Source organism: Lygodium microphyllum, chromosome 7 (genome assembly GCF_053477565.2).
Source record: "Lygodium microphyllum isolate KBCC chromosome 7, Lygodium_microphyllum_v1.1.10, whole genome shotgun sequence".
Classification (NCBI taxonomy): domain Eukaryota; kingdom Viridiplantae; phylum Streptophyta; class Polypodiopsida; order Schizaeales; family Lygodiaceae; genus Lygodium; species Lygodium microphyllum.
This window is the reverse complement of record NC_141141.1, coordinates 9,100,238-9,123,273: the sequence shown is the minus strand read 5'-3', so window position 1 is coordinate 9,123,273 and position 23,036 is coordinate 9,100,238. Positions and strand designations below refer to the sequence as shown.

The 23,036-nt window shown below is 43.2% G+C and overlaps 1 protein-coding gene across 3 annotated transcripts in view; it reads left to right on the top strand.

The window, feature by feature from the left end:
* Positions 1–23,036, top strand: part of LOC148033163 (ARM repeat superfamily protein) — a 169,839-nt gene that overhangs the window by 12,958 nt on the left and 133,845 nt on the right. For all 3 annotated transcript variants that reach the window (XM_087681033.1, XM_087681032.1, XM_087681034.1), the window contains exons 2-4: positions 10,856–11,069; positions 11,298–11,393; positions 11,839–11,956. In XM_087681033.1, coding sequence (XP_087537159.1) covers positions 10,856–11,069; positions 11,298–11,393; positions 11,839–11,956 — 428 coding nt within the window. The remainder of the gene's footprint in view (positions 1–10,855; positions 11,070–11,297; positions 11,394–11,838; positions 11,957–23,036) is intronic.

The following is a 23,036-nucleotide window of genomic DNA, read 5'->3' as shown; positions in this document are numbered from 1 at the left end:
TTTAAAAACCTGTCACAATTTGGTTTATTTATCAGGGAAGTCCCTCTCTGGAATCTATGCGCCTGTATATTTTTATAGATGAGCTCACTAGCCCCACCTCACTATCTTGTTACACTCCCTCTTTGGCATTGGAGAGTCGTGAGGGATGACCATATCACTTGTACTAGAGAATAGTTGAAAGAGGGGTTGCCAAGCCCTTTTCCTCAATCTGAGAAAGATGATCCCTTCGGCGCCTTGGTTGAAGGATCTGAGTCAAAGTCGAAGGAGATGGATGACTCGATGGAGGTTGCCAAATCTTGCGTCTTTTTTCTCTCCTTCTTTTTCCTTGAAGTTGCTAACTCTTTGTAATCCTTGCACAAATGTCCATTCTTACCACAATGATAACATTGGGCTTTGACTTATTCTTGTCACCCCTCTCTAAAGCCACAAATGCCTCATTGGAGCCACCACATTGAGATAGAAGCCGCACGTATAACCGCAAAGATGCCGTATGCTCAAGCAACATGGAGGAGATATGGATAAAGCTCAATGGTGTCGATAACGTCTAGGCATGCAAAGCATTGGCTATTCCATCAAACTTTGAAGGGAGCTTGTAGAGCACAGTTCCACATGGTGAGCCTTTGGAAGGGCAAATTGCATGTGACGTCTCTTGTACTTGTGTGACGTGAAGCAAGGAGGATTCATGGTCGAGGGAGCCTCTTATGATATTTGAACCTTCATCCATATCACTTAAGCTATCTTGCAGGAGGTGACCGTTGGAAGAATCTCTTTAGAGATACAACGAAGAAGAGTAGAATATGCACGGTGAAACCAACCTTCCTCTTCGGATAGGGTGGTAAAACTTGATCAAGTGCTTAATTATTACAATAACTAACTTAGTATAAATTGAAATGCACACATTACCTTAACAATCTTGTACACTAGACACCTAGTTGACTTTAAAACTAGCCCCCCTTTTGGTATTTATTTATCTTTAATTGCTAATGGACAGTGTAGAAGTTGAGATTCTACAAATTCCTTTGTTGTTTGCTGTACATACAATCAACAAGCAAGTTGGGTCAATTCCCCCTTGATTTTCACCCAACAATTGTACAAACAGAACCACCAACTAGCCAAATGCTACCCCAATTTACATTGGATGAATTGGTGTCACGGGCATGTGAAATTTTGAGATGCTTTAATCTTGCTGATAAAATTTATTAAGGTATTAATCAAATGTGCAAGGTTGTTTAGCACATGTGATGCACATGGCAGCTATTTCTGTCAGAAGTGGTGCAGCAATGGAAGCATAAACATGTGCTGAAATAAACTACTGAACACAAGACAAAAGAAAAGAAAGAGATAATACGATACAGATGAGAACTCAGATGTATACTCGGGAAATGGAATCCATATACCAAGACATGAGACAATACAAATACAATCCGAGTCATCGGTTGTGGAGGCACTGGCACCTGCTCCCTCTCTCCAAGAACTGTCAAGTGATGAATGAATAAATGGAGGAGGGAACCAAACAATATATAGGCCAAATAAATGCCTAAAATATGACTGGTCGGGCTGCAAATAATGCCAATCCACAATAAATAATGGCAAATAAAATGCCTAATTACTTCAGACTCAACCATGAGCTGACTAATCTGCTAACAATTTCATGGTAACAGGCCAAGGATTCCAAGAATGGAGTGGGTATCAAAGGCAAAAGTTGTAATACATTATGTCTAACAAGTACTAGGTGGTGCCCGGTGTCAAATTTGGGCTAAGATCAATTTATTGGCCACTAATGTTTGTGGTGATATTAGAGACTAGGCATTAAATAATTAATTAATGCTAGTCTAAGGATCAATAATTGCTCAGGGATACTTGGAAGACAAATTGGCCTAGCCAAAATAAATATGGTTGGTGAAATTAAAATTTTGAGCACTAGAATAATTATTAAATTAATTTTCAAAATTAACATTCTAAAAATTAATGCAATAAGTTGGATAATGGTAAAAAATGGGATTAGAAGACTCCCACTTGGCAAAACTTCCCCATGCAATTGGGAAAAACGGTTGGTGGAAGTCTATTCTAGCCATTGTGAGAGAGAAAAAGGCAGTTAGAGAGCAAGGAGAGTCTGTTGATGTGATTTGCAGCCAATTGGTATCAATCCTATAGCATATACCAGTAGTTTGGAGCCTTCAGGAGTAGGTGGCAGCAGCCCAAGGTCCTTTTGGTGCAGATCACAGTATATCGGAAGAGGCAACAGTCTTTTTGGTGGTCCTAAGCTATAAATGATAGCTTGCATGGTTGCTTGAGTAGGGCAGCAGTAGTTTTACAGTATTTCTCGCGATGAAACTTTGAAATTTCTCTCTACAGCATTCTCTATTATCCTCCAGCCATCTCTCAAGTTATCTTAGTATTTTCAGCAGTTTGAGCCATCAAAGGAAGATATTTTAGGCAATCTCTTTTGTAAACCCTAATTTACAACAAAAATTGGGGTTTTGACAGTTGCCTCGGGATATGTGCTCAAAATTAAAGGCCCAAGACTTGAGATTCATCACTTGAAATTGAGTATTTAAGGGAGATTCAAGAGGCCAACCAACTAATAGTAGATTTGGGGCTTAATTTGTCTTTCAAGGAGCAAGGTGAAAGCCAATTCCTAAGCAAACTAAGGGGCAAATTGTTTTGGAGGCTTGTTGGTCAATTTTGATAGCAAGAGGCTCTTGGATTAGTGGAGTAGATCATTGGATCTCAGTTGTACTCCTTCCATTTGTAATATAAGATAAAGAAATACCGCAAGAGGAGTTAGTTTTGGGGCCAAGAGGATGTCCAATGTCTAAAATTATTAAGGTAAATTGTATATTTCAATTTATGTTTATTTGCTAATTGTTGTAATTAAGTGCTTAATCAAGGGATTACCACCCTTTCCAAGAAGGATGGCTAGTTTCACTTGGCATTTGAAATCCTTGTCAATTCCATGAATTTCAGGTGCTGATTTTAGTGTACGATGTCCATTCCTATTGGCACGGGTCCCAAGGTGGTTGTCAAATCTTAAAATTTAGGGTTTACAATAGAAATCCTCTTGCTGTCCACCAAATTTGGTTGAGATTTGTTGAGAATGACTGAGAAACGCTGAGACCTTGTGAGACATTATTAGAGAAGGTGAGAGAAAGCCAAGATGAGAGAGAAATCTGATTTTCTTCGTGAGAAAATCCTAAAATCTGCTCATTGTGTGCTTCAGCTTGCATTTAATGCAATCACCTATTGCCAAGCACCTCCAAAATACTCACCTAATCAGCAATGTTGTTGCCAACCTTTGAAAGGTGTCTCCTTGCTGTCCCTTACCTGTTGAAGCCCCTAGATGGCTATCTTCTGCAGCAAATTGTTGTTCTTTGCTAAGAAAATGGACCATCAGCTCCCTCTCTCTCTTTCTCCCCCAGGTTGTAAATTAACTGAATGATTGGGATCCAACTCCCAAAAACGTTTTCGCAGTTTGCATGGGCATTTTTGTCAAGTGGCAGCCTTCTAAACCCATTTGTTAGCATTAACTAGCCATTTAATTAATTTTCTAAATTAAATAATCTTGAAAATTAATTTCAATCCTTTTGACCCTACCCAAATTTAAATGTGCCCATCCATAATTAATTTGGCTAGGCCATTTGTAACATGAAGTGGTTCCCAACATTCGTTTATCCTTAGATTGGCATTAATTAATTAATTAATGCTAGTCCCTAATGTCACCACTGACACTTATTGGCCAAACAACTATGCTAGGGTCAAAACTGACACCATTTGATCCCCAAAGCCTAGTTGGCATAACTTATCACAACCTTTGCCTTTGACACTCATTGCATCCTTAGGATCCTTAGTCTATTACCATGAAATAATTGCATGTGTATTACATGTGCTAAACAACCTTGCACATTTGATTAATAACTTAATCAAATGTGACCAGCAAGATTAAAGTATCTTAAAATTTCACGTCCTTGTTACATACATGCATAATTGGAATCCCATGTGAGCACTTCTTTGTAGTTGTCCTCGTTGAAATTAGCTAGAAGAGGAGTGGGGCACTGAGGACGCTCGATAGCTCCAGAAACAATGTATCATAACCGCTTTTGCACAAACCATGCTTTCATAATAGCACTCCATGTTAGTTAATTAGGGTTGTGAAGTTTGTCATCAATAGAACAATAGAGGGAGCCATCTAGAGAGGATGGGAAGAGAAAACAAAGCAAAGAAGAGAAATAGAGAGAGAGTACAACCAAAACACGACATAGATTTCACTACACAGAGTTCACAACGGAGTGTCAAGAGTCATTGGATCATGAAATTTGCAAAAATCGGCAAGAATCAGCCAATCAAAGATAAACAAAGGCTGAAAACCGTGTTACCCAGTCTTTAGGAGCCCAAGAGGCTAAAAATGCAAATGTTGTAGGTTAAAAATGCAAAGAAAGAAGCATTAAATGCTGTTGCCAGCATTAAAATAAGGCAAATCAGTAAACGCAAGCAGCAACAACATTAAATTAGTCAATGCAACTTGTAGTAGCAAAACACAGAGATTGGAAAGCTAAAAAGTTGTAGAAACTGGTCAGCCACCTACAATAGACACAGATGATGAAATCGGTAGAAGATAGCAACAAAAAAGCAGATCTTGAAATTTGATACCATGTTTGAAGTGGATGTAGCAATGAAAGCATAGAAGAATGGTGAAATAAATTGCTAAACACAAGACAGAAGAGTGAAAGCACAAGAACATTGCAAAGGTGAACTTAGAGAGATGCTCAGGAAATGGAAACCATAAACCAAACATTAGACAATTGTGTATAATAGCGAGTCATTGGTTGCGGGGTACTAGCACAGGCTCCCTCTTTCCTATAGGACCTTCCAAAGGAGGGAGCTTGAATACAAAGGCCAAAAAGTTGCCAATAATGTGATCAGGTTGGTTAGCATTTAATGCTGCTTGGCCAACAATAAATACCCATGCCCAAATAATCATCATAATGACTAAAAAAATACTTGAAATATTTAGTAGTGTCTGTCCCACTAAAACACATCCGGGACTCACTCATGAGTTGACTATACTGCTAACAAGGGCAATGCAATATTTCATACTTAAGCAATATGCTATGCAACGGTGCCACTTGGACAATGCCCATGCTGGAAAATTGTTCACTTGTCCAAGTGTCCTTTTACAATCATGATTACTAAGACGCATACAGATGATGATACAATAGTATGATTATCCAAGATCCTCGAGGTATGAAGAAAAGAATAACATCCCCTCTCACCACTAGATGGTGTAAGGAGAAGTAAGCATTCCTCTCTCTCCCTAGTATGTTGATGTCGATGGGCAAAGGAGAAGCACCCAAAGAAGATGTCAAAAGACTACATACCAGCGAGACAGTAGGTTTTGCAGGGAGGAACACGGAATGAACTTGGTAAACACTGAGAAGAGAAGAAAAAGAGAAGAAACTCTAATGAATGGAATTATGAAGATCTGAATCATGGAGTGAATGTGATACAAGCGAACAAGGGTGCCGTAGCACAAGGAAGATGATGAAGACAACCATGAACCATAAACCACAAGGTCCTCCCGAAGGGGTGTGAGGGTAGTGGAGAGGCTAGAGAGAAGAGGTGACGGACTGAATGAATTAGTCGTAAAGAATGAGTGATAGAGGTAGCCTATAAATTGGCAAGAGACTGTCTAGGGTGGCGCTTGGAGGGAGGGCGCTAGCTGTCTAGGGTGGTGCCCATTGTGGGCACCTAGCCCCTTTTTGGGGCTGTCCATTGTGAAACCTTAAACGCAAAACACAGAACACAAAACTACGAGTGAAGGGTTTCTCTACAGAAGAGTGAACTACATGTCCAGTTGAAAATGTGTGAAATGAATGGCCTCCAAGGTTGCCGCAAGGAAGGCAAGAACTCGGCCTCGGGAGAAGCACTTGTTGATCTAGAGTGTGGAGGAGATTGGAGGTTCTCTAGGGAAAATATACTCAATGGCATTTGGTTGCACACTAGATGGAAAGGGCAACTCAGAAAGAAAAGGAGATTCATGAAGTCTATCCTTAAGGGAGACAAGGAGTACATGAGGACGGAAGTCCATAGTAGTGGTATGGGTAGATCAATTAGGTAACTCCTTGGTTGTGATGGGAGTAGACAGTCTTGTTGCCATGTGAGTAGCGGATCTACCTTGTTGGGATGGAGGATGACCCTCTCTTGATTGTGGAGGTGGGGGCTATGAGATAACTTGCTGGATGAAATTGAAGTATTCTTGTGGCAATTATTCATGATCAAAGTAGCTTAGTCATCAACTAACTTAAGTAACCAAGGCAAATTCAACAACAAGCAATCGCTGATACTCAATCAACTTGATAGTCAAATTATCCATGCTAGTTATTTTAAACTCTTGGAGCTTATGGTCAAGGTTGATACGTTGGGTATGATCGCAAACTACGTAGCAGTCAACTAGATGTGGGGTGCCCAATGCTTAGATGCAAGGTCAAAGTGGTGGAGTTGAGTGGAATTCAAGCATAAGACCTTGTATCAACTGGACTATAGGTATGGCATTTTGGCTCTTCCATGAGTGAACTACCTCATATAAGAACCGGTGTAGGTTAGATTGGGATTCTTGCCCTTGAACAAGTTCCCACAACCGTCAAGAATCCAAGACATGCCGCATGAAATTAGACCAAGTAGTAAAGTTACACATTTTAAAATGAGTCTTATTTGTAAATGCATGCTTGGATGATGTAGATCGATGGGTAGCTTGAGGAGCAGGGGAATAGGTGGATGACATAGGATAGAAACATGGGTTATTGGGTACTACACGGAACATTGAAGTGCTTGGCATGTTGACTCTAGAGGTGTTCCCCAAGGACATGATGGATTGGCATGTTGTCTTGATGCCAAAAAGGTGTAGGTTGGCCCATTTGGTATTCACATGTTGGCAAACTGTGTGCCCACTTGGGGAATGGGAGACTAGGGCGGGGCTTCAGATGTGAGGGATTGTATCGTTGTATTGTATTGGATTACCCATGATTTGAGAGAGGGTGTTAGTAGTCTAGTCAGCTTATGGTATTTTAGATTTTATGCTGGCCGGCCAGCATTAAATGCTTGCGGATCTACTACCATTCATAGCATAATTTTGGTCTATATATTTTGGGGTCCCTCCTTAGTTAGTCATTCATCACTTGAGGTTCTATTGGAGGGAGGGAAGTGGTGCCAGTGTCCATGTAGCCAGTGACTCACTGTTGTACAAGACTGTCTCATGTTTGGTTTATGGATTCCATTTCCCGAGCATTCTTTTGAGTTCTCTTCCTTGCAATGTTCTTTTTGTTTTCTCTTCTGTCTTGGGTTCAGCAATTTACTTTAGCATGTGTTTATGCTTCCATTGTTGCATCCACTTTTGACAAAGTGATGCTAGGGTTTGCATTGAGAAAACACAGAATGTATGAACACGTCTAAAACACAAGAACTCAGACAAGAAAGAGAATTCTGAAGTGAATGAATCAATGCTAGAACTGGTAAGTGCAGCAATGTAACCACCTAGAAACAGAGCCAAACAATCACCTGCAGTAGTAGGAGGTCGGGTGGCAGTTGTAAACAGTGTTGATGATGCTAACATGGGTTGCACTGCGGAAAACTCAAGCTGCAGCAAACTTTGGGAGTGGCTGGATAGCAGGCGGCCTGTTGTGGCTGAAACGCAGCTGTCAGGAGTTGTCGCAGCAGCTGGAACAGTAGGCAGAAATAGTAGACAAGGCACTTGGGCTGGTAAGGATGCGGCAGGAGTTGCTAGGGCTGGACAACCATTGAGCGGGAGCTGACGTCGTGGCTGAAATGCAGCTGTCAGGAGTTGTCAGCAGCTGGAACAGACTACAGTCGACAGACGTACTAGACAAGGCACTTGGGGCTGGTAAGGATGTGGCCAGAGTTGCTAGGGCTGGACAACCATTGAGTGGGGAGCTGATGGCTGAAAACCTGCAATAAGAGTGATGAACTGCAAGAGAAGGGATGAACTGAAATGGCTTGGAAGCCCTCCTATTTATTGATGTGGATCCTCCCAAAAATAGGGTCTTGGCTTATGGGACATAGAAACTTCGGTAACCTTTGAGTTTTGTGGCTGTTTTAATGAGCTAATGAAGATTTAACGGCAATGCATCTTTTGTAGCTTAACAACCCCCTTCTTTGTTGCCTTCTATTTTTGGTGATGACTATAGTCATCGCTCATGATTGCCTAATGTGAGAAGGAGAGTGTGAGAGGGTGGTAGAGAAGGGGCAGTTGGGCCTTGTCTACACATTCCGTATAGGTGCAAAGGACCTAGAGAGGGCCTTCCCTTTGGCAGCGAATGAACTTTGGTAGGTTTTGAAATCTTGGGGTTGGGATTGATATCTAGGTTCATGATGAGCTAGCTGTTTTGTTTGAGCAGAGTGGGATTTGCTCCTAGTTTGAGGTTTTATGAGGGGACATTTGGTTGTTTGGTTGCGGGTAAGGAATCCATGGTCACATATGCTGCTACAGAGGTATTGTTGACAGAGGTAGATAGCTACTATGATACCTTTTTCTTTTCATGGGCGGGTATGATCAACATTAACATCACGTTCTCTCCGATGCACCTTGGTGGTAGGTTTTGAAATCCCGGGGCTGGGATTGATATCTAGGTTCTTAAAAAGCTAGCTGTTTTGTTTGAGCAGAGTGGGATTTGCTCCTAGTTTGAGCTTTTATGAGGGGACACTTTGGTGGTTTGGTTGTAGGTAGGGAATCCATGGTCACATATGCTGCTATAGAGGTAGAGAGCTACTATGGTTCCTTTTTGTTTTCATGAGCGGGTATGGTCAACATTAACATACCTTGGTGGTGGCTTGTGCACCCATTGCAAGTTCTGCTGGAGAGAGGGAGCTAGAGAGGGCTCCCTCTAGTCATTCATTTGGTATACCATATGCAGGTCGTGTTGGAGAGAGGGAGCTAGTGCTAGCGTTCACACAGCCAGTGACTCTTTGTTGGTTTTATACTATCTCGTCTTGGTATATGGATTCCATTTTCGAAGCATCTCTTTTTTGAGTTCTTTTGCAATGTTCTCTTTTCTTTGCGATGTTTCTCCTCTCGTGTTTTTGCAGTCTATTGTAGCAGACTCTTGCTTCCATTGTTGCACCCACTTTTGACAAAGCTAGTAGGCAATAAATGTGTAGATTGGTAACCTTCTATTGATGACCTTCAATGCACATTGCTTTAGATGATAACATATTTTTTAATTCACTTAACTTGGGGTGATATATTGGCACTTGCATGCAATCAAAGGTGCAAAATGTGATAGTGCTCTTATTTGAGTATAGAGAAGAAAGTACAATGAAATGCGTAAGAGAGAGAGTTTCCAATTTCTCATCACTCTCTTTTGTTGCATCCACTTGAATCAGCCGATGTTAGGGTTGCATTCCATCCATGGATAGATCCATATAGTACACTCAGTCCAATCCAATTGGATGTGTACGATCCGTGCAGTTCTCTTTTTTTTTGTTTTTTTTTTGGGTTGACGTTTTTCGAAAACTAGCTTTTGGCTTTACCCTTTTCCTCTTTATCCTCACCAACCTCTACATGCACCTCATTTACCACCTCCTCTTTTTCTACCTCTCTCTTATCATCTCCTCTACTCTTCTCTCTCAGATCTCCTCCATCCACTTCTCTCCACCTCTCCATCCTCCTCTCTCGTGTCTCATCCTCTATGTGTAGCTCTATTTCTATTTCCTCTTTACCTTGTTTTCTTTCCCTTCCCCTACCTCTACTTATATCTCTATATTCTTTATCCCTATCACAATGCCTAAGCCTCTTCATGAAGCCTTCGCATTACACACATCTCACCTTGAGTCTTAGCCTTCAGTTTCTTTTTGTATCTATTGCTTTTTGTACTTGCCAGTTGGCACTTGTGACTTGCCATACCATGATCCATGAATCATGATCTATCATTGCAACTAACTTATTTCTTCGATCCATTGTACATGTTTTCAATCTTAGAAATGAAATTGGATCTTGGAAATTACTTGACTAGAGTCTTGGATTTACATTTTGTCTCAACCTCTCATAATGTTCACGACTCATTATTAAAAACTAAAGCAAAGACATTTGTGGTTTGTAAACTGTATTAGTATTAGATAGATAATGCCTTGCGATACTCTATCTTATGGATAGCCACTCTTATGTTAAAACAAGTAATATTTACTAGCCTAACCCTTAAATTTCTAAGTAAGTTTTGATGATCATATGAAACAATAGATTTTATTTGACATTTTTTTGTGTATGTTTGGTATCGTACTAAGTCCATGAAGTGGATGGATTGGACAAATCATATTTGACTACCCTAGCTTGTGTGACATTGCAATGAGCTACCCTTTTATGCAATCACTTAGATTTTGTCAATATAGTCTCTTTGAGGACAGTTCAATTGCTCTTTGTGCCGTTTTTCTTGGCAATCCAACAATGCTGACCAGATGTCTACATTTTTTAGCACTGCTTCACAAGGTGCCCTCATCCCTTAAGTCACATACTGAGTTCTAACACTGTTGTAATCTCCCCATAGATGCACATGTTACGGAGGTGAGATACATGGAGCAATGTCTTCTAAGTTCTATCTGCTCCACTTCATTGTGCCCTGGAATTTGAGAAATGAGAAATCAGACAACAAATCCAATTTTGGAGTCTGGATTCCTGGGGCTTTACTTAGTCATCAGTCGCTTAGCGCTGTTGTGTAGGTCATTGTGGAGCTGTTTGGCTCTCAGTTTGTGCACTGTGCCTTTCAGAGCCTTTTTTTTGTGGTGGATTTGTAATGAGAATTAATCTAGCCAAGCAAGTTTCCAATTTCATGTTGGTGTTGTGATTTTGCAGGCTTAGAGGAGCTGTCTGCTATGGACAAGCGGTTTAAATCTTTCAAGAAATCTTTGTTCAGTGCTGAAAGCAGCCAGTTAGAGAGGGAGTTGCAAGGGAAAGAGTTCAATTCAAAACTGGATGTATCTCTCCAGTCCTTTATATGTTTGCTCTCTGATTTTTTACTACTCAATCCCGCACATCAGACTTTGGAGTACCTTATTCGACGATACAAGTTGGTGATACATTCCTTTTGCCTAGATCAATATGTAGCTTCTGCATAATGTGCGTTTTATAACTTGAATGCTCTTATACTGGCAGCTTTAGTATCAATCGTTACTCAACATCTGTCACGAGATGTCTAGACATGGTTTTTGTCTTGGATAAAAAACAAACTTTACACTTTACTATACTCAGTGCGACTTGAATTATATGTTGATAACTCATTGTGTCTTTTGACCAGGATACATGTGTATAACGTTGATGATCTCATTAAGTACCTGCTTCCATATCATGAGACTAGCCTTTTCGTTCGGATCATTCAGCTTTCACATATCGAGTATGTTGGTGTGGAGAAAATAGATTTTTGTCCAGTTACTTGTTTGTCAAGAATTTATCATGGTTTAATGGCTCTTTGGTGTTGTTTCAGAAGTTATGCAGTTTTTTACTTGTCATGTTCATTCATTCTTGTGTATCAAATGGCACTTTAAATCAATATATGACATGGTTTCGGGCAATAATTGAAGTTTTTGAGACAAAAATGACGTTGGCTGGCCTAATTGCAAATATTTGCAAGAACTTTATGTTGAAAACTATAATACTCCTGAACTAGGAAAACTGATTCACACTCATCTGCGACTTAGTAATTTGTAAATGTGACATTATATTTTTAGAGAACTGTTTGAAAGGAATTATAAAAAGCCAGCACTGGACATGGATCTCTTGCCCAAAGGCTGTTCTGTGCATTCCTAGTGGTTGACTTCTGTGCTCATGTGCATTTCCAGGAAGACAAGATGGCATTTTTTGAAGGGGGTTAAAAAATCAGGTGCAGCCCCAACTCGCGGGTTATTGGTGCAGCAATGTGTCCAAGACATGGGGGTTTTAGAAGCTATTTGTGAATCAGTAAGTTTGCTGTGTATTAAGTCTTCCTTTTCAGCTTACTACAAAGCTTTTAAAGTAGTAATTGAGCAACTTTTGTGCATCTATTCATGCATTTTATGTATCCTTGCTTTATTTCACGTGATGCATGTTTCTATTTTGGTATGATTGCGCCAGCATTTGCAAATTGAGTGCAGCTTTAATGGGGTTGAACACATGGCATCCTTTCTCACAGCCAACTCTACTGACCGAGCTAACACTGATTGGGTCTGATTTAGCCTTCATGCCTTCAGTATCTCCTCATGAAATATAACACTACTTTTTTTTACCTCTTTGACACCACAGAGCTGCTATGTGAACAAAGAATTGATTGAAGGACTGACTCAGTAGATTGTGAATATTGATTCTTACAGCAAAGCAGGGATTTATTGAGATGCCTGTGAACTGGTTGTTGTTTGTCGGTGGCTTCCATTTTTACTCCATTTCGATGCATTTGGATGTGGTTTGCATCTCCTCTTGGGCCTTTTTGACCATGGCTGCCCATGTTTGAATTTCCTTGCTACACGTGTTTTGATGTCCTCAAGCTCCTTTGTAACATGTGTTAGGATGGCATTTTTAAATCTCCCCTCTTCACCCCCGAAAAAAAAAAACTTTTTCCTTCCATGCCTCCACCCCTCAATGAAGGTTCTCAGCAAGTTTTGCGCACATGGTTGCCATAGCTTCAGGTACGGTTTTTTGGGTCCCCTTGAGATCATTTGCATGTGTCTTGCAAATGTCATGCAAAGCTTCAACCATCTTCTTCTGTTTGCTGTATTGTGTCTATTCGAGTTAGGTCCATGCAGTGAAGAACTTCTTACTAGAAATATATATGCTATTTCATGAAGTGCTATTGGGGTTCCTCTTGTGAGGCACTCATAGTGAGTCCTCTTGGTTCTCATCCATTTGAGTCTCGAGTCCTATTCCACTTGCCTTCTATATAAGGCAACCCTGTTTTGCATCCCACACATTGTATACTGCATTTGATTGTCCACTTGCTCTTGTTGGTGCTCTACTCTTGGCTCTAGCTTGTTGTGTGTGTGCTTGATGGCTTGCTTTGGGGTTACTCTTGTGGGAGGTCCATCATCACTAAGTTGCTTTCCATTTGGCCTCATCAAAGCAGAGATTGGAGCAGCACCTGTGGTCATGGAGGCATTATTTCAAGCTATAACTTGCTTATAGAGAATATGGGAGCTCCCTAGATATAGATGTCCATGATTGGTGGCATTGACATCCTCCAAACGGCTAGGAAGAGTGGGGATACACATTGTTGGTATGCGGAGAATACAGTCATGGTTCAAGACACATGGATTAGAGATGGATCCACTCCCACCGTTCTAGTGTAGTTTGGATTGCCCATGCTTAGATCTCACACGTACGGAGCGGAATCAAGTTATCAGGGTAGATATTGTGAAAATTGATACAGATCGTACATGGATGCATCCCCTAGAGCCCCTTGGTACAATGATGGCACAATATTAGGGTCATTTCCTACACGTGTTGGCATAGGAATTCATTGTTAGGCCAGCATACATGGATGTCCAACTCTCCCATGGGATACATAGTGCTATTGGATAGATTCGGACATTGTCACACGAGCTTAGGATTGAGGCAGAAAGGTATACACACATGTTTTAGGATGCATGCATTTGCTGGTCATGCCACCAGGAGGTTGAGTCTGATGAGCACTTTGTTTGTGATTACTGTATATTATGAGATCAAAGGGAGATTTCATTGTCTTTTCCAAGAGGGGTTTGGGTCTCTTCGCAAGGTGATGGAGTACGAGGACCAAAGATGCCTAGGATTGTATTTATTGGAGATTTGGGCATATAGAGAGAAGTTTTCGAGGAGCAAGACAGCTAGAGCTAGCAAGCAAGCGGGTTCTTATAGAGTTTTTTAGTACTAGCCCCAGAGGTAGCTCACTACATGCTATTATACAGAAGCTATGACTACAATAGTTCCACCACACCATCCACGAGTCAGAGGGGTCGTAGCAGACTAGGTAGCCACACTCTAAGAGCACAACAACCACCACCTCATCCCCATACTTGACATCCTTACCTCCGGCAGATTAGAGCTGTCATTGCTCGCCATCAAAGACGAGTACCTCCCTGTAGTGGACTCCATGTTTTGGACCACCCCATGACATATATTCTTGCCTCGAGGAGGGTACATTGTTTCTAGAGAGTAATATTGATTAAGATAGGATTCTACAGGTTAGCTTAAGAATCATTGAGAGATCATTTTGTGTATGATAGTAGCCTATACTTGTAGTAGTCATAATTAAACATTTTCATTTTCATTGTTCTTTGCTTGAGACAACATGGTTAGATGTACTCGTTTCTTTGTCTAATAGGCCTTTTGAAGACGTAAATACATCTCTCTCTCTCCCTCTCTTGAGCTCACCACACTTCCAACATGGTATTAGAGCTCAAGCTCTTGATTCCCGACTTGGGTGAGAATGAAGATGAGGTAATTGTGTTTTAGTTACATTATTTTTGTAGACCATATCATGCACTATATGTTGATGGCCTTTGATCCAAGATCCGGGCTCCCTAGGCATTTAAACTATCATTAAATGTAGTTGCTTCCCCTAGTATCCTAGGCACTAAGTGACACTTGGGTTGGGGTTTCTTTTAGGGTTTTCTATGACAATTAAGCCATTAGGGTTTCATTTTCATTATGAAAGGACACTTTGTGCGTCATTAGCACACAAGTGTGCCATTTTCATTGTGATTGCCTTGAGTGTTGTACTCTCTCACACTCATTCATACATTGCTTCTCATTTGTGATCATGTGCTGTGCATCAATTCTTTCATTATCATTCATTCTCTATTAAATTAATTGCGCAATTACTCCACACTTGGGCCAACAGTGGTATTAAAGTTTACCTTCATCACCATTGCCGAAACTCACGACATCTCCAATGCAACCATTGCCATTGAGCACCACTCCTCGCCCAGTTGCTACATGAAGCCATTGATATCGAATTGACTCTTGTTGCCTCGATGAGTGGCCATGCCACCATTGTCGTTGCCATTCTATCCCATCGAGAGAATTCTTTAGTTTGCCTTGATTGGTGTGCCACTTGCAACCTGTGCTCAGAAGCAGTTTGATTTCAACGTTTCAGGTTGTTGCCCTCTCTGTTGAGTTACCAGCCAAGAGTGTGCTGACTTGCCCATTGTTGAAATCATTGACAAATTGCCATTGAATTTTGCCGCCTTGACTAGATGGCTGCCTTTCTAGTGCACACCCAACGTGAGACGACTTGACAGCCATAACCTGTTGTGTCCTTGTTGACCAATTGCCATCTTTTATGCCTCATCATTGTGTCAAATCGGCTGCCCTATTGTCTTTCTCCCGACACATCATTCCTCAATTAGCCACAAATTCATCTTTAGATTTGGGGGCTTACATTAATTTAAAGAAATTGTTCATCAAACTAAAGGAATTTGGCACCAACATCAATAAATTTGGGGCTTTTACCAAATTGGTCAAATTTCACTCTAATTTCTCTACCAAATTTTGTGCTGCTCTAATATTTGCCATTTTACATTGAGGCCCAAGTCATGAATAGGTGTGACATTCGGCACATTTTGGTAAAAATTTCCACTAAATTCTTTGAATTTATCTTCTAGTTCAGATAAATTTTGGGCCTTTTTGCTATTCAAGCTCAATTTCACCCAAATTTCTTTGGGAAATTTGAGACTTTATTGAAATTCACCAAATTTCATCAAAATTGAGGCTTAGTTCATCTTGAGGCACAATGTCTAATACCGATCGAGTAATAATTTTATCAAATTCCTTCAATTTCTATTCAAATTTTGGGTAAAATTTGGGGCTTTTGCCTCAATTCACTTTCTTTGGCCATGTGTTACAACATTTGTGTGATGATACAATTGTTTGGAAGAAGGTAAGTGTAAAAGAAAGTCAACTAAATAGGCTATGATATAGTGGTAAAACCCTAACTGATACAATCTTGGTGTACAAGATTCTCAAGAATCCATGAGGTATAGGGCCACTGATAAGGGGAACATCATGAAGGTACATATGAGAGGATATCATGGAGTTACATGTAATCTTGCTATGACTTGAGCAATGATCTTTTGTATTTGCACATGTATGTGGTGTTGTTATTGATGTCGGGGTTTGGGGTGTCGAGATCGATCGAGTTGGACGACACAATTCAATTAGTGTCCCTTGTGTAAGTATAGGCTATTGTAGTATTAGGGTCTCAATGGTCCTATGCTGGGGCGAGGATGGAGTCTTCTAGATCGTCCTTGTGAAGAAGTTTGTAAGCTACCTTTGTGTAGGACCTCTTTGTTTTGCGGATCGACTCTTAAGGAGTGTTTTTCTCTCTAAGTCCTTGGATATCTAGAAGGAAGAGGTCAAGGCATCTTTGGTCTACATAATCTATGATTCTCGATAGGGGGTCAAACCCATCTTTGAACAAACAATGAAAGGGATCATGGACCTCGTAGTAAGCTGGACAATGACATGTATAGTCCTCCTCGGTCTCTGGCTCATGCTGGTAAATCTGGCATATATGCTTCTTTGGTGGTATGGATTTGTATGTGCTAGTCTCAATCTCTAACTGATGTGAGGATGTGCATAACTGGCCGATAGCACATTTGTGTCAAAATTAATAGGTATGCTGTAATACCATGTCAAAATAAGCGATTACAGAGGGAGAGTAGGGTCTGTGGGGAGTAACATAGAGTGTGTACGGCGAACATTGAGAGAGAGAAAAAACACAAGAATACAATGATGATGCATTGAATCATGCTATGAGGAGAAAAGCTGATATAGCAGAGTCTAATACATTTGCATTAAGGATAGCTCCCACTTCAGTAGTACATCACCAAAATTCCCAAATGCTGTATTTACCATTGTTTCATTGCATAATGAGTATTCAGCAATACATGTACTAAGAGAAGCTGCCCTTTTTCAACATTTGAAGCATTCAAAACTCTAAAGACTTCCACTCAGCAGTGAATCTACTGCAAATTTCATTGTCCAGTTTCAAAACGACTCAAAAATACATCACCAATGTGAAAAGCCCCAAAATTTCTGCAGTGAATTTGCTCCAATTGCATAAATACATATTTCCGAGCATCAAGTGCGGGCTAATTTGCAGAAATTTCACAATTTTTGGGTCCAAAAGTGCACAATTTCCAAGAAATTGGCTCAACCAAGCAAAAATTTCACTTGCATTTGAGAATCCCTAAAATTTTTGAGGCTTGTGCACTCAATGTTTGCAATCTATGGTCTAGAGGTCACTGCAATATGTGTCAGGCACCAAACTAGGGAAAAGCCCTAAATTTTAAGAGAGAGATTTACACAGATTTGCACTCTGTGCTTGTATGTGTGAATACCTAGTAGAGAGGGAAAAATAAGATGAAGTAAAATAAGGAAAAATGGTCAGTTGACCTTTTGTTCGTGCAACTTGATGGCTTGTCAACTGTCACGAATCTCGTTGCATAGCAATCGCCTCTAGCCCCGTCGCGCAGCCTCGTCGTGCATCAGTCGCCTCCAACCTCGTCGTGTAGCATATGTAGGTATGTTCGATTGTTGATGCCTAGCCCGTTAGCTACACTCGACCAGTCAGTCACCCGATGCCTACTCGTCTACTCCTCAACGGCTTGACAGACCGATTGCGTGCTTGCGAGAGCCATTGGCTCTGATACCAGTTTGCAGAGTCGAAGTGGAAGGAGATGGAGAAAGAGAGCTAAGAGCAGGCACAGTAATCGAGGAGTTCAATGACTCAGAGCTGAACAATGTTTGACAGTGATAGTGTAAGAGTGAGTCGTCGGATAGGTGTGTACCAGTGTGGTACACACAAATAATAAAAGAATGTATTTATACTTACGGTATGGTACACTTACACCCGTTAGGGTGGGTTCACATGTGTGAAGTAATATATACACGTGAGAGCATGTGAAGGGCCTTTACACCCAACATGAAAATCCCAGAGTGTTGGAGTTGTCAAATGTAGGGAGAGCAGCCTAGATGCTGACGCTAGGTGGATAATGATGAGGCTAGATGGTGGAGGATGAGCTGGGCTGTAAAAATGTAGGTCCCAGCAACCTTTGTGAGTGATGTGAGGTGATGGAGGAGAAGGCAAGCTGAAAAAAGGCAAGTCCCAAAAGCCCCTACAGTGGACGAGTGATGAAATCAGTGACGCTCGATGATGGAGACTATTGCTAGAGGCTATGATGCTGATGCCAACTTGGAGATGATGACGCTAGGCAAGGAGAAAGCCTCTAGATTGAAAAACGTAGGTGAAGGCGGAGCCTGATGGAAAAGGGTGCTGATGCCAAGCAGATGGTGGTGATGCCAGGTGGAGGTGTTAGCCTGCTCTTCTTCAGTCTCAGTCTGTCATCTCCTGGTTGTGAGCTCCTGTCAGAGTCTGACAGGAGACAGAGGAGCTCTGTCAGTGCATTTTTGTGGCTGCTCTAGTCAACATGCAGCCCTGGGTTTGTTCCAGCCCAAACTGGGCTGTTTTTGTCCTGACTGCCCATTTTTCTGGGCAGTCGGCCAGATCTGGCCAAAGTCGGCCAGATCTGGCTGGTCGGCCAAATCTGGCCAGGTCGGCCAGTTTGGCTGGTTGGCCAGTTTGCTGGCCTGGGGGCTATTTATATCAGCCCCCCCAGTCAGTCCAGCATTGTTCTCTGCAGGTACAGCACTGCTCCCTCCGTCTCCGTCTCCGGCATTGGTGCTGCCACTGCTTCCAGTCTGTCCTGGTTCTCTCACTGACGCTCCGGGCTGCGTGCAGGGACTGTTCTGTCCATTCCAGTGTATTCAGCATTCATCTCAGTCAGTGCAGACTTTCTTCCTTCATTCTCTGCTTTCTCTCTCCTCTCCTCTGTGTTCGTGTTCTTCTTCCGTTGCGCACTCTCACATGGTATCATCGCCTGATTGAGAGCACGGAGGACATACCTTCAGGAGAGATATACCTTACTGCTGCTGCCAACAGATCCACATCAGCCAGGCGACTTCTTCAGGAGGCTGCTAACAGATTCATAACAGCCAGGCGACTGCTTCAGGAGGCTGTTCAACCTGCGTTTGCTGCCCACGCTGACTGCAGAGGCTGCCACGTCATCCAGCAACGCAGCAACCCTGCGTTTTCCACCAAGCTGCCTCTCCTGCTGCTGGGCGACCTCCCTACAGGCTGCGTTTTGCTGCTCTGCAGGTCGCTTCCACCCCAGGCGGCACTTTTCCTACTGCGACCTCTGTCCGGGCTGTTTCCTGGTGCTGGTGGTCTCTTTTCTGGTGTTCGACATCAGATCTCTTTGCGTTTTGCAGATCCAGGTGTTTGTAGGCACTCTCTGCTAGCGTCTTGGTGGTTGGTGACCACATTGCTGGTCCTATTTCGACAGCGGCACAACTTTCTTTGGTATTTTGCAGATTGGAAGATGTCTTACCAGTTTTCAGGCTTTGAAGACTCAGAGGATGAGCTTCTCTCTCATCATTCCTCTGAGCGGAGGCGGGATTATCGTGAAGTTCGACATCGGGAAGAACCTCCTCGCACTCGTCCTTCTTCAGTCCATGCATCTCAGAGGGTTCCATCTACTGCGAAGGTTTCTTCAGTGAAGACTGCATCAGATGTGCGGATGCCTTCCTTGATTCCCTCTATACAGGTGCCGATTCTCCCTTCCTTTCCGAAGGAAGATAAGTTGGATGGTTCCAACTACTCCCTATGGTCATGCAAGGTGGCTTGCATCCTCGATACATTTGACCTTTGGGAGCTTGTTTCTTCGCCCATCGACTGACCCCCCGTGGATTCGTCCGATGGCACCTCTATGGACCGTGCAGCCTTATGGGATAGGCTCAACTCTCGAGCCCGTTCCTTTCTTTTTATGAGTCTACATGATTCTGTTCTTGTACATGTTCACAGGTTACAGACCGCGGCGGAAGTATGGACAAAGCTTGCGTCTTTGTATCAGCACAAGACATTTGCCCACAAGATTTCCCTGGAGAAGAAGTTGCGGATGCTCAGTCTTGATGGTTCTTCTTCCATGAAGGAGCACATCACGAAGATGGAGGATATGCGAGGCGAGCTAGCCTCTCTTGGTCGTCTGATATCGTCTGAGGATATGGCGATGATTCTGTTGACTCAGCTGCCATCACCCCGTTATGATGTCTTCTACACAAGCCTCATCACTTCGAGGACCTGTGAGACACTCCTATGGGAGGAGCTTTCCCCGCTTGTCTTGGAGCATGACGAGCGACTCAAAGAGGTGGGAGCCAGTGGCTCCACCAAGGCATTTACGGCTGGCACAGGTGGCGGCAAGAAGAAGAAACAAAAGAAGGAGAAGGCCAAGGACAAGAAGGAGGAGGACAAGAAGGATGCAAAGGAGAAGAAGCCCAAGTGTCCCCATTGTGGGAAGGGCACTCATCTCGAGGAGAAGTGTTGGCAGAAGTATCCCCATTTGAAGCCTAAGGAGAAGGACTCGAAGGCGGCCCCAGCCACAACAGAATCTGCGTTTGTGCATCTCTTTGTTGAGGAAGACACTGCCCTAGCTTCTACCACACAGGAGAAGCCTTGGCTCGTCGACAGTGGAGCATCTTCACATATGACCTTCCGTCAGGATTGGCTTCAGGATCTTCGTTCCAGAGGGGGTACAGTCACCATTGGTGACAATTCTACAGTTCCTGTTCGAGGCGTGGGGACTTTACCTATGTTTTCTGACAGGCGGTCTTCCTCCGCCAAAGTTCTCTATGTCCCTGATTTGGGTTTTAACCTACTATCTGTGCATGGCCTTACTCAGTTAGGTACCCGAGTCATTTTTACTCAGGATGCAGTCACCGTGGAGGATGCTTCTACAGGTGATGCTCTTTGGACAGGTACACAGGAGGGTGGGCTTTATACGCTCACAGCCTTGGCTGCGCGGACTTCCCATGAGCTTGGGCTGCTTTGGCATGCTCGGTATGGTCATTTGAACCTCGATTCTCTTCGCCGGGCTTCTAGGAGGAAGATGGTGGAGGGACTTCCTGATTTCCCTCCTCTTCACACTTTGTGCCTTAGCTGCTTGAGGGGCAAGCAGCACCGGCAGCCTCACCCGCAGGTTGCTTCTAGGCGGGCTACTTCACCGCTTGAGTTGGTTCATACCGACCTTTGCGGACCTATGGGCACGGCCTCCCTTGGGAAGGCCAAGTATTTGATGCTGATTGTGGACGACTTTAGTCGTTATGTGTGGCCTTATTTCTTGGAGTACAAGAGCGAGGCGTACTCCCGTTTCTGTGAGTGGCAGGTGTTTGTGGAGACCCAAACAACTTCCAAGGTTCGTGGTGTTCGAGCTGATCACGGTGGCGAGTTCACTTCTCACCTTTTCTCTCAGTTTTGCAGGGATCATGGTATTCAGGTGGAGTATTCCCATCCGAACACACCATCAGAGAATGGTGTGGTGGAGCGTGCGAATCGGACCATGATTGAGATGGCCTGATCTATGCTGGAGCATAGGAGTCTTCCTCATTTCCTTTGGGGTGAGGCGGTGGCTACAGCGGTGCATATACGCAACCGCTCTCCGACTTCGGCATTACAGGACATGACTCCGTATGAGGCTTTCTTTGGGAAGAAGCCTTCCGTGTCCCATTTTCGCATCTTTGGGTGCGATGCTTTTGTCCATGTGGACAAGAAGAAGAGGAAGACGAAGTTCGACTCTAAGTCGCGAAAGCTTATCTTCGTTGGTTATAGTACGACCACGAAGGGATATCGGCTCTATGACCCGACGACACGGACGGTTGAGGTGAGCAGGGATGTGATCTTTGATGAGGCTTCGGCCTCTGAGGATCCGATTGATGGCTCTATTACAGATGTTTCTTCATCATCGACGGACCCACCCCCACCTTCTCTCCCTTCACTTCCTTCCAGGATGCCCCTTAGCACCCCCCTATTCCTCGTCCTTCGGCTTCCCTTTCCCCTTTGGTGGATGTGCCTTCGTCTACTACGAGCTCTTCTACCGCCACTTCGGGATCTTCACGGGATATACAGCCTTCTTCAGATGCGGAGGATTTACCTTCACTCGGTGAGGGGGAGTCCCTCTCCGATTTGGGTGCTTTACAGGTTCCGGAGGCCCCCCGGTCTCCCTCACCGTCGCAGGAGTCTCTCAGGATTCCTTTATGGTATCGCCGGCTCATGCAGGATTCAGGTGTTACTCACTTTCCTGCTTCTTCTACAGGTCCCCGTCGCTCAGCACGTTTACAGGCCCAGCGGGACAGTTCACTATGTGTGAACTATGCTCTTATGTCACAGATTCTTCAGGATTCCGAGCCTTCCACTGTGGAGGAGGCTCTTGCACAGGATATTTGGAGACAGGCTATGCAGGCCGAGCTCGATTCCATCGAGCGAAACCATACGTGGGAGCTTGTTCCACGTCCCGCGAAACGGAAGGTGATTGGTGTGAAATGGGTCTTTAAGACCAAATATCTTGCAGATGGCTCCTTGGACAAGCATAAGGCTAGGCTTGTTGCCAAGGGTTTTGCTCAGCGTGCAGGGTTGGACTACTTTGAGACTTTTGCTCCTACAGCTAGGATGTCTACCATCCGAGTTCTTTTGGCTCTTGCTGCTCACCACCGTTGGCTTGTCTATCAGATGGACGTCAAGTCTGCTTTTCTGAATGGCGTTCTTGAGGAGGAGATTTATGTTTCACAGCCTCCTGGTTTTCTTGTGCAGGGGAAGGAGGATCATGTCTACAGGCTGCGGAAGGCTCTTTATGGCCTAAAGCAGGCTCCTCATGCTTGGTACCAGCGGATTGACCGCTTCTTTCTACAGAGTGGCTTTGCGCGCTCCGCTTATGATCCCAACCTCTACTTACGGGTTGTGGATTCTCTTTCGGTGTTCCTTATCTTGTATGTGGATGATCTTATCATTATAGGGAGCGACACTCAGCAGGTGGAGCATACTCGGTCCATTCTTCAGCAGGAGTTTGACATGACGGATCTAGGGATCCTTCACTTCTTTCTAGGTCTGGAGATCTATCAGATGGCACAGGGCATTTTTATCTCGCAGCACAGGTACATCTCCGAGCTTCTTTCGGAGTTTGATATGGCTGAGTGTCGGCCTATC